This window comes from Denticeps clupeoides, chromosome 2, assembly GCF_900700375.1.
Source record: "Denticeps clupeoides chromosome 2, fDenClu1.1, whole genome shotgun sequence".
In the NCBI taxonomy this organism is placed as follows: Eukaryota; Metazoa; Chordata; class Actinopteri; order Clupeiformes; family Denticipitidae; genus Denticeps; species Denticeps clupeoides.
This window is the reverse complement of record NC_041708.1, coordinates 22,897,769-22,909,946: the sequence shown is the minus strand read 5'-3', so window position 1 is coordinate 22,909,946 and position 12,178 is coordinate 22,897,769. Positions and strand designations below refer to the sequence as shown.

General features: G+C 44.1%; 1 protein-coding gene and 1 long non-coding RNA gene across 8 annotated transcripts in view; one reads left to right on the top strand and one right to left on the bottom strand.

The window, feature by feature from the left end:
- The window catches only part of LOC114767315 (uncharacterized), a 28,782-nt gene extending 27,729 nt beyond the window's left edge, over positions 1-1,053 (top strand). For all 4 annotated transcript variants that reach the window (XR_003742925.1, XR_003742922.1, XR_003742926.1 and 1 more), the window contains one exon: positions 599-1,053. This is a non-coding gene — a long non-coding RNA (uncharacterized LOC114767315). The remainder of the gene's footprint in view (positions 1-598) is intronic.
- Positions 1,054-2,136: 1,083 nt separating this feature from the next.
- slc22a17 (solute carrier family 22 member 17) lies at positions 2,137-11,862 on the bottom strand. Of its 4 annotated transcripts, XM_028958949.1 has the most exons (11): positions 11,571-11,862; positions 11,406-11,455; positions 10,562-11,165; positions 7,240-7,343; positions 7,012-7,166; positions 6,278-6,443; positions 5,407-5,522; positions 4,991-5,096; positions 4,628-4,839; positions 3,439-3,550; positions 2,137-3,339 (listed from the first exon to the last, which is right to left on the bottom strand). In XM_028958949.1, exons 3-11 carry the CDS (start codon positions 11,021-11,023, stop codon positions 3,063-3,065), a joined length of 1,710 nt encoding a protein of 569 aa, XP_028814782.1. In that variant the 5' UTR covers positions 11,024-11,165; positions 11,406-11,455; positions 11,571-11,862; the 3' UTR covers positions 2,137-3,062. The 4 variants fall into 4 exon arrangements, with proteins under 4 accessions (XP_028814782.1, XP_028814773.1, XP_028814791.1 ...); XM_028958940.1 differs by having other exon boundaries at positions 11,406-11,862; XM_028958958.1 differs by lacking the exon at positions 11,406-11,455.
- Between the last annotated feature and the right edge of the window lie 316 nt (positions 11,863-12,178).

The window sequence follows — 12,178 nt, the reverse complement described above, 5'->3', positions numbered from 1 at the left end:
CACAGCGGAGAAAAGGCCATATGTAGCGAGAAGGTCCAAAAAGAAGCAGAATTTAGTTATTTTCCCTATAATCAATCTTAATAACATGAGAGTAACACTCATTATGCTGTAATGTACAGTTATGAATAAGAAGATTGACACAAACAATTGATGCTGATTACTTCATTCGTCCATCTGTCATTCAGAAACACTTTATTTGACGTGCTGTAGAGTTTACAGGAGGGCAACAGACAAATATCACACATGCCTACACAGAACCACCAGCTCAATCTGTAATAAAACGTTAGAGGGGTCCAACGTTTAAAGGGGTCAAAGGCCCCGAGTTTCGTCAAATAAACACGTTGGCTGAGTCGCGTGCCGACATGTCTGCGGATGAGCATGAGCTAAGAATACACCGCTTAGAGTCCAGAACAATCCACGGCCAATTCCTGTCAAGGTGGATGTTAATAAAATCCTCATTTGAGTATTGTCACGTTCCTAAGTCTAGGGGTCTCAGAAACGCAACAAGGGTGTGGAGAGGAGGAGGTCGTTGGAAATGTAGTGATTTTTTTTTTCTGTGTGTGTGTGTGTGTGTGTGTGTGTGTCTGTGTGTGTATAGATGAAGGCAGATGCACCGACAGCCACGGCTGGCCATCATTTTGGACCGGAGGTGGATGAAGGTCAGTCAGCAGCTGTGACACCCTCTGCATTGTTTCCTCACCGTTGTCCTTGCGGACAGACGTGACCCCGGCGAATTTTGTGGGCTGAGTGAGAAGCGCAGGTGGCACTGATGAGCTTATCACCCTCCATTTTTATAACCATAACCATAAACACACACACCCACTCTACATGTTTGTTTTTGGAACACAAGGACCACAATAGGCGTGTCTGTTGTCACAAGACCAGTGGGCCACCTGGCTGGGGGACAGTATTGTCTTACCGTGGAGATTAAATCTATGTTTGGGTGACCTTACCGTGTAAATGACAGTATTTGTTGGCCTAAGGGGCAGACGGTCATATGAGGTGGCTGATGTTGGCAAGGTTTTATAAACAATAAAGAATTTTTAAGTCTCACAATGCCTCAAGGTTTTCTTTTTTAATAAACATGTCAAATAAACACAGAGACACAGATTAAATATGTTTAATAAATTAAAAAGAAAAAAAGTTTTCAGTAATAAACAATTCAGCGTTCGTTTTCTTCAAATTACGATTGTGATAGAATGAGAAATGCCGCGGCACTGTAGCTGCAGTGTCCTGCACCCTTAACCCCCGGGCAGGCGCTGATTACTGGGAATAAGTAGTGTCAACACCGGAGGAACAACAATGTGTGATGAAACAAATCCTAAAGAGTGGGGTGAGTGTGGTGTCACCAGAACATTAACATTTCATGAAGGAAACCAAAGACTCCTGTTGGCCTCAGTCTCAGATCACCGCGAGGGGACGTGGAGCTCACTTTTCTCTTGGATTATAACGGAATGCCTTTTTTTATTGTCACTATGCGCATTTACAATGACATTAAAAGCAACTCCTTCAGTGCAATCATGTATGTAGAAAATAGTAGAAGAATACAATACAAAAATACCAAATACAATAAGGTGTCAGTAATTACAAATTGACATATGGGAAAAATAAATGAGTAAGGTTTTATATACAGTGTGTGTGGATTAGACATTATTGCACATTATTCACAGCAATGTTAAATGTGTAGTGTGGTGGATTTTGGACCGTGAGAATAATGATATTGTACAATATTCAGATATTGCACAGTATTTCAATGCTGATTGGCCGGGAGGAATCCTGAAGTCACATGACCAACATCTGCAGAACAGCTTTACTTAAGAACATCTGGATAAGCGATGAACATCCCAACAGCCATGAAAAAAATTAGAGTAGGTAGCAGCCTTCAGGTGGTGCTGTGTCACTGTGCAAATAAAGGGACACAGGTTAGGCCCCACAGGTTCCCTGGGAGACAAAACATAATCTGACACATCGATGCTCACCATAACAATGACACCAAAATAATCAGAAACCGGAGTAATATATTTTATATATGTCTTTATATATGTTAGTAACAAAAAAATTAAATTAACTACAAAAATTCGTATGACTCCATACTTGTGACTGAAATAAAGACAAAAATTATCCACACAACCATGATTCAATTTTGACCATATTTTATTTCCTGTTTAAATAAGAATTTCAGCATTGTTATTACATAATAGGACTAACATTAGGCAATTGTCATTATAGTGTTATATTACTGTTATCTCAGGTCATTTTCTAAAACTATTATTTAACAACAAATTTTTATTTGTTTAGTGGATTGTAAAGAAATGAAAATGTGTTGGGGTGGAACGCCAAGGCAGAGGAACGCGATGAAATTCCTCTTCCTAAAAATGAAGCATCACTGTACATATTTTCCTACTGAATGGTGGTTAGGTGCTCTGCATATTGCTGGTTCCACGCAGAATCTCATCTGTTAGATTTCCAGAACTTGTTTGGATTCAGAACTAATGTGTGGAGTAATATATATATATATATATATATATATACACACACACACACACACACACACACACACACACACACACACACTTATATAGTTCTTTTTGTACCAAAGCAGGTTTGGAGCACAAAAGTTTATATATCTTTCAACATCCAACTTCATTAATTAAATATGATAAAAGTCTAGATTTGGCAACGAGATAGCCACTTCTGCTACAAAGTCCCATAATCTCGATGGCTGGAAACCCCTGATCCCTGCCGCCGGATGAAAACCATGGCGGTGGCATCGTTTGTATTTACAACGTAGTTTTCAGCCCTTGTGTCTGTGGAGGACCCATGGTCCCTGAAAAAGATGTGTTCTGGGCTCCCTGACTCCGCAGGTGGTGAAAGACGCCACCCACCTTCTGCACCTTCACTCATCCAGATGGGGGCGACGTGCAGAAGCTCCACTCGTGTGTTAGGAATGACTGCGATATTCCCGCTGGGAAAAGTGTCCGACTCCTTCCCTCGTACATGCATGAGTGAGAGGCTGGCTGATGACTGAGGTGAATGAGTGTGTGTACGCAGAAGTGTCCGGGCTAAGTGTCCGGGTTGGGCGTGGAGAGCAGGGGCACGTTGTCTCTTCTCCTCCGTCCCAGCGGGGGGCGCCGGTACTGCTCCCCATCGGCCAGCGTCTGGGGCAGGGGCTTCCGTTTGCTCTCGGGCAGCAGCAGGATGGAGAGGACGGCGAGGAGGGCCAGGGAGGAGTAGACCACGTGGTGAAGGAAATAACCGTAGTGATTATCCAGGTTCATCAGCGGCGAGCTGAGGCAGCCCACCCAGCCCAGCGCCATCACCGCTCCAACTCCAGAACCCCTGAAAGAGAGGACAGCGATCACAGCACCCACCCACAACACCACCTCACCAAACCCTCCGCCTATTCTTGTGTCTTCTTGTAGCATCAAAAAGTGTCACCTGATGATGGTGGGCATGACCTCTGCCGTGAAGAGGATGCAGAGGGAGGCGGCAGCCTGGGAGGAAAAGAGCCCCAGCACTGAAAATACGGTGACCGCCGAATCACTGAGATCTAAGAGAAAAAGACAGAAACAGCTATTTATACGTGATGAAGCTCTTCAAAGTCTAAAAAGTCATCAAATTTGTTTAGATTATAGTAATAATAACAATAATAATGACCAATATTTACAACAGAATAATACTTTTAATAAAAGGTCAATAGGGAAGTACACCACAGACATGTAGAAAAGTCAGTTTTGCTGAGCGTTGATAATGCTGTGGAGATTATAATATGCCTTCTTGCAAGCATTACCTATGTAACAGTTTTTGATTAGCCATAAAAAAATAAATAAATCCAACATTTATTTATTTATTTATTATTGAGAGAGAGAGAGAGAGAGAGAGAGAGAGAGAGAGAGAGAGAGAGAGAGAGAGACTCTTGGTACTTTCTTGTGAATGTCAGTCTCAGGGACCAAAATCTCAACCTCAGTAAACTTAACTCGTTGATTCAGACACATCCATGCATTTGTAATCTATGCAGCTAAGTAAGGACATTGTGCACCAGGAGAGATGGACAACGATAACTCTGGGACTGACCCCCGCTGAGGGCATCTTCACGCTTGCTTAAAAAAGATCCGAAGCAATCTAAAAATGTACCAGAGAGGCACTATGATGGATAGACAATGATTTACATTTTGTTAATTTCGGTGGGTTTTTTTAGTTGTTAAGGTGAGGTAATTTTTACTGGTAATCTGTACATGACAATAATAGTCTTAAAAGTTGATTTTCATATTTTTGCTGTGTTAAGCAATAATAAAATTATTGACATTATGGCTCTTTTTCACAATAACTGTAAATACATAATCATAGTGTAAGCAGAGTTCCTGTCAATTGTCAATACATCAGAAAACCTGGGCAGTTGTTAAGAGTCTACACAACTTCGGTTAGGTTTGTAAGGTTTTGTATGTGAAGTATCGAGGATATAGACAACCTTGCTAAAGCCTGAAATCTATAATTTGCTTTTAATCATGGTATCAACTAGTTGTCCAAGTGAATGTCTTGTATGTAGCAACAATAAAGTGCATTTTTCTCTGCCGATGTTGGTGTTTATTCTATCTATCATGGCATTTCGAATTTATTGAACACTTACAGTTTATTAATCCCAGCAAAATGAGTGAGGCTAATCCTGTCATGGTCATGGTGAGGAGCAGGATTCCGCGTCGGCCACACCGGTCCACCGTGGCCCAAAGCAGCATCCACGCCGCTCCCCCCGCGGATGCCGAGATCAGGTAGGTCCAGTAAAAACTTGTGGGTTTGCCTTTGACTGAGCTGTAGCAGTGGCTGATTCCGTGTGATATAAACCTCATCAGGAGAAGAAGACGGCAAACATTGTTAATTCCCAAAACTCTGATGCTGACAATGACAGCATCCATGAATCCTAGCCAGATCCCGGAATCACCAAATTCTGTATTTTTTTAAAAGAAGCTTATAACAAGGCCAACAGGAGACTTACGAGGTGAAGCCCAAAACACAAATGTTCTTCCATATGTTCCTGCTGTGTAAGAGTTCGTGAAATGTCAGAGACGGACGGCTTGAGGACGGCGATTCCGACTCCAACTCTGTAAAAGCCCCAACAGCACAAGTAAAATACCGTTACAGGAGGTCAACCGTCCCTCAAGCTTTCAACATTCTACCACTAACCAGCAATTCTGTTGTGTTGAGCCAGTTAGTTCTGGTTGGTTGTATTACATTTTATTTACATGCCTTTTCACTTTTTTCTTCTTTTTAAAGCATTCAGATGATATGAAAGCGCATGTCATCTTGCAGAGAGCTCCACTGAACGTGCCTTATTCAGCGCCACTGTGGAAGTTGGGGTTACAATCGTGCCTCTGGGAATGGGTTACAAATGACTAGAACTGGGTTGCAAACCTGTAAACGTTTCATCATCCCTCTCTCTGTCCCGTCGGTCACTGAAAGAGTTTGTGTCACTAGACCTTTCTGAAAGCAGGAGCCAGCGAGGAGACTCAGGGAAGACACCAGGAATACTGAAAGAACATGCAAAGGATGAAATGATCATTAATAAAAAAAACAACAACAATGTATCAGCTGTAAAAATAAAATTTCATTTTTTAGAAAATATGCCTGTGTTTTTAGTTTGATTATTATTATTGGCTCCCTCAAGTATTTTGCTGGGAGTTTCTGAGATGACGTAATTATTTAAAAATACTACTGGATGTACTATGTACTATCTATTTAGTTATTCAAGTGCATTTGTAACTTTGGATGACAGTCAATAATAAATCCTAAATATAATAGCAAAAATGGCTCCTAAACTATATATATGTGTGTGTGTGTGTGTGTGTGTGTGTATATATATATATATATATATGTATACACACACACACACGCATACATACCCACACACGCGCACATACACACTTATATATGTGTAATAGTGTATTATATATTGTATATGGTACTATATGTATATGGTAGACAAATACACACACAATAATACAGCACATAATTGTCTGTATTCTAAAAGTATTCTGAATACATTTGTGGCATCAATATATATTTTTTTGCATTTTTCAGTATTTATTTGACTGTATTATACAGTCTGATATCCCAATCTTGTTAGGATGCAGTAGACACAAGTGCCAATGCATCCTGACTGGTGCTAATGTCTAGACAGTGCTTGGGGAATTTGGATCAATAGTGCTGGAAGAAAGTGGCACACTTGCAAATCAATGCTCTCTGTCGCATTAGCGACCCTCCTCCCCCTCCCCACCTCACTCACCCATAGCACAGGAAGAGCGAGAGAGGTGCAGCGCCGATCCCTAACAGGGCCCTCCAGGACTGGCATCCTAGAGCGACGCCGAGCAACAGCAGCTCCCCTGCCACCGTCGTCAGTCCTGCCGCTATGGTGACCAGGAGTCGCAGTGAAGGGTCACAGAGTTCCAGACCTATCATTCAAACACGTTCAATTTAAAGCTCCCATGACATGAACATTTCACTGCTTAACCTGCAACAAACCCGAATGGTTGTCCAACGTGTTCATGTTCAGGAAAATTGCATAAAAGGAATTGATTTGTTGGCGCATGCTCAGCAAATTTAAATTTTTCATAACTTTCTGCCACAAGCAACGGAAAGTGACAGGATTAGATAGGCAATTTATTAACGGTCACCTATCATGAAATTGTCACTTTGTGAGATTATTTTACATTAATGCGAGTGAGTGGTGTTGATGACGTCATTTCCACGAATGTTGGCTCAACTTCTATCGGCCGCTCTCCTCCTCATTAGCATTTAAAGGTACAGACACCGAAACAGTGCATTCTAGGAAATCTCATTGTGGGACTTGATCAAAGTGGCTGTAATTCTGCAATTTCACAATTTCAAAATGAGACTTCAAATACAGTATTAGGGGACCAACAAGACCGATATAAAAAAAATTTTCATGTCATGGGACCTTTAATGGAAAGACATCATTATAGCAGCAATTTCATAAGGAGAGACCTGAGACCTACTCACGTGTCACATACAGCGTGAGGCATACGCCTGCACTCGCTGCTGCCAGGCAGAAACGCATGACAATGAAGACGGCAGGAGAAGGAGAGACACACACCAGCACACCGAACACCACTGTCAGGGTCAGAGAGGCCAGAAGGGTCTTTAATCTCCCCAGCCTGGGCGAGGAAACAGATCGGTTACTCATCGTCCCGCGGCTTTAAAGGGGTTTACACCAACGAGGCGGCTCACCGGTCAGCAGCGTATCCCAGACTGAGGCATCCGGTCAAAACACCCAGTATGAAGCACACTTCCTCCACAGGAACCAGCCAGTACTGGTCACACACCAGGTCCCACTGCGGGAGAGAAGGATGAAGGGAGGAAATGGGGTAAAAGGGCAAAATCATTAGGAAACATGGAATAATACCCCATCTGATTTTACAAAGTCCACACAGAAAACCACAGTGAGCATCTCATCTTTCTCCGGAAACTGAAAAGGTTGAGCAGCAGACTGCAGGACAGTTTCTTCCACCAGACCATCAGACTGTTATGGGCAGTGTGGGCAGGGCAGTGGTAGGAAGCGGCCCCGTAATCAGATGGTTTCCGATTCGAATCCCAAAGCAGCAAGGAGCCACTGAGGTGCCACTGAGCAAAGCACCGTCCCCACACACTGCTCCCCGGGCACCTGTCACAGCTACCCACTGCTCACCAAGGGTGATGTTTAAATGCAGATGACACATTTCACCGTGTCACCGTGTGCTGTGTATCACAATTACAATCACTTCACTTTAAAGAATTCTGACCACTAACCTCAATTTGCACAATACAGTTAGTTCAATTAAAATAGTTTATGTATATTTCTGTATATTGGTTTATTGTAAATTGTGTCTACCATGCAAATATAATTTATTTATTTATCAACATACATGTATATAGTTTTTTTTGTCACACCACTGAAGCTTTTACACGAATTTCACTCACATGCACCATACCTGTGCATTGGTGTCACGTGATATGTCAATAAAAGTGATTTGGTTTCATTTGAAGCGCTGCCCAAGGCGGCATAAATGATACGTGCCACATATAGTCGCTCAACCATTCCCTCGGGTCTGGATTCCGGTTCGCAAACTGAAATGTTGGGATACGAGCTGCATGACGGCCCGACCTGCACTGCCAGTTGTGAAAGTCACCAGACCGGCCCCGGAACACAACGCACACAGACACGAACATTCCAAAAGGTTGTTCTAATTTGACTAAAACATTTATTATGCAACTCAATTAAAGAAGTTTCATTTAATCCATATATATTTACATTTACCGCATTGATCAGACGCCCTTATCCAGAATTACAGTCAGTAGTGACAGGGACGGTCCCCCTGGAGACAGTATTGCTCAGGGACACAGTGGTAGTAAGTGGGGTGTGAACACAGTGGTCTTCTGGTTCATAGATGAGTGTGTTCTAAGACGAGCTGTTGCCTACGAGTTGTTGTATTATCTATAGTATTGTTGTATATCACTACTAATAAGTTGCATTTAGAACACTGAACGACAGACTGCAATTGTTTTGAGGTAAACTACACTCCCAGCCAGCCACGCTTGTCTTTCCACACGGCTCCAGACAAATGGCCCAGAGTGTCAAGGACTGCCCACAACACGATCCGCGGCGCCAAGGGTTAATATGGATCCTGCAGCGGAAGGCAGAACATGACCTCAGCACTTCACTTCTCTTCACTACCGGTCGGTTGTCCTCAGTTATTGGATTGTGGTTCCTGTCTATGGTCCTGCAGGGGCTGGAAATGCCGATAAGTGTAAAGACTGCTTCGCCATTCAGAGAGCGGCAGCTCAGACGGTCTGGTATTTTCCCCCTTATGTCATCACAAGGGGAATTTTTTTTATTCTTGAAAAATGTTCATGCGACATCCTGTCTGCACCAAACATTGTGGTTCCTGAATGGCTTTGATTACGTCCGCGAATGCCCGCTCAACTTTTATAGGCCGCTCCTCCTCTTCCTGCCTCTCTCCTCCTCATTAGCATTTAAAACTACAGACACAGAAGCAAAAGGAATTTTGGAAAGAGACGTCAGATACAGTATAAGGGCACCAACAAAACCGACATAAAAGCAAAATCATTTCATGGCAGGGGACCTTTGTCCCCAAAGCATGATGTTTCTACCCCCATGCAACACAGTGGATTTGTGTTACTAATAGTGATCTTTGTTACTGTGGTCCCAGCTCTCTTCAGGTCATTGACCAGTTCCCCCAGTGTAGTTCTGGGTTGTTTCCTCACCGTTCTCAAGATCATTTGTACCATACGTGGAATAACTGGAGAAAAAGACGCTCTGATTTATTACATGTTTATTCCACACGTTCGATTTTTTTTTCTCGACTTGTACAGAAAGTGTGTTCAATGATCGCTTTGTCATTTTCTCCCAGACATCTGCTGACCCACATATTCTGAAATCTAAATTACGGCGCAAATCAGGACTGAGGAAATGACATAATTTTTATGACCGAACAGGAGAAACAGGAAACATAAATACTGCATAATAATAATAATAATGCTATTAAATGAGAGGACATAAAGTCTCATATTGTTTTCGTCAATGAAAATGAAGAGACATTTTTAGTATAGTTTTTAAACACATTTAGTCTCGTTTTTATTCGTCATGTATATCAATATTACATGATATATTTCGTTATGGTTACACTACCAGCATTATGTCTCATTTTGCATCTCGTCTCATTTTGGTCCGCTGATAAATACAACACTGATTATGACCATATTTTACAACAATATAGAGTGCAGACACATAACAGCACCCAAAACATATTTTGGGATGGTTTGTTAGTGTACAATGTTATAGTATCAGTGGTGGCCTAGCAGGAAAGGAAGCAGGCCCATAATCAAGTCATGGGTTCAAATCCTGAAATGCCCAGGTGCCATTGAGGTCCCCTTGATCAAGGTACCGTCCCCACACACTGCTCCCTGGGCGATGGATTAAATGCAGAGGGCACATTTCATTGTGCGTCACTGTGTGCTGTGCTGCGGTGTTTCACGATCACAATCACTTCACACACATAAAAAGGTATGACGCTAATACTATGAATTTATGCACTGTATTTTGATGCATACATGACATTATTCGGGATATGAAATTACTTATTATTGTGAACTTTGGCGTTTTAGGCAAAAAAAAACGTAATTCTGGTAGACAGCACCAAAACATGATATAACGTGAGTTATAATAACTCTGGTTAGGAGGAAGGAGCCTTAAATTATGTGTACTGAGATTCGAGGTTCCACTCATATCGTACAGCCTTTGTTACACGGTCGCGAAGGTACGGGGTCTGCTGTCATTCTGCTGCCGAGGGCGGCTGCTTACACCTCCTCTGCGAGTACAGCAAAAGTCAGGACACCGGCCTGTCTCCGTGACAACCCTGGCATTATGTGCTGTGAGCATTTCCTGTTTTACCAGATGCCTTCACGCTGATAAGTACGATCTCTGACATGTAAAGCTCTCCTCCAGTGTGATGTGTGCTGCTCTTTTTAGAAGGCGAATGACAAGCTCCCATACCTCGGTGACGATGTTTTTCTGCAGGCCTTCCGTGACGTTGTAGTCCCACCCAGCTACACATTCGTCTGAAGGCTGGGTGTGGTTGGCAAACTGGTACTGTTTGCACGGGGCGTGGCCCCCTCTCTCGCCGTCCTGGTCGCCCTTCTCCCAAGACAGCGTGACGTTGGGAACCCGGCCACCTGACGAGGGTCCCACAACCCGGCAGCGGTGGGGTGAGGACAGGGTGAGCAGGGGGTCTGAGGAGAGCAGGAAGGCCAGGAAGAGGTTGGGCAGGATGGACAGGCAGATCAGCAGCCTCTGCTTCTTACGGCCCAGAGCCAGGACCATCTCCTCCCCCCTGGGAGGCAGAAAGGGGGCCAGAGGGAGGCTGGACGGAGCCGGGGACGTCGGGGAGGAGGGGAGCGAGGGAGGGGGCGGCGGGCAGGGCGAAGGGGAGGGTAGCGACGAGGAGGGTGACGTCATGGCCGAGTCCAGCGGGCCCGCTTGTTGACGAGGGTGGGACCGGAGAAAGAGAGAGAGAGAGAAAGATAGACGTCCAGTCTGTGTCTCTCCCCCTCTCCCTTCCTCAGTCTCTCCCCTGGAAAATGCTCGGACGGGAGGAGAACTGTGGACAGAAAGCATGAAAAAAGAAGCTCAGTCAGTGACATGTGCACGTTCACAAACTTTCACAGAGTGAACAAAGCCACAGCTACTGTTATTAATACTGCTGCGCACAAATGTGCACCCATGTCAGCAGGTTAAGACCCCTGATGTGCATGGTGGGCTGCCAGTAGGCCAGGAGGTCCTGCGTTACAAAACACACACACACACACACACACAAAATAATACCGATAACAATACACACCGACAACTGTTTCAGTGGACGGGAAATGATGACGTATTCCGAGCGCGCACCTGCGACCCCAAAAAACATGCACAAATACGCACGTCACGGGCAAAAAAAACACACAACCCCGCACGTCCGACCCTCGCCCGGTCAGCCGACGACGCGCGGAGCTTCAATATTTACCCGCCGCCGGAAAGAAGTCGTTCGGGTCGGCGCGTTTAAGGGACCGTCCGCCAATGGTGACGTGTGAAACGGAGCAAAAAAAAAAAAACAAGGAAAACTATTTTTTATATATATATATATGTAGAAAGATGTCAGACTCTCGTGCCGGGAGGAAAAAGAACGGATCCGATCCGAACCGGAGCGATTTCTGACTCTTCCGCCAGAGAAAGCGCCTGGATGCGGACTTGAGCCTGGTGTCGATGTTCAACGTCAACACGGCACCAGATTTACTTCCGCCTACAGAAAACAGGGCTGGTTTATGAAATGGTCTGGGGTGGCGTTCCGGTAGCTCTGGATTTAAAGGGAACGCCCAGCAGTGCTGGTTAATGGGACAAAGGGAGGGTGGAAAAACCGCACCGGACACTTCGGGAACACTCGGGCGCGATCGGAAAGATTCGGTTTTTAAGAGCCGAGCCTCTGGCACAGTCAGTTCACCACTCGGCCACACGGTGGTGCCCGAAGCCAGACGTACGTTTTAACACTAAGTCATCAGTCAAGTTTCAAGGTGAAAGTTGACCTTTACCACATCGTTGCTGTAATAGCTGCCATATTAAATACATTAAGAAATC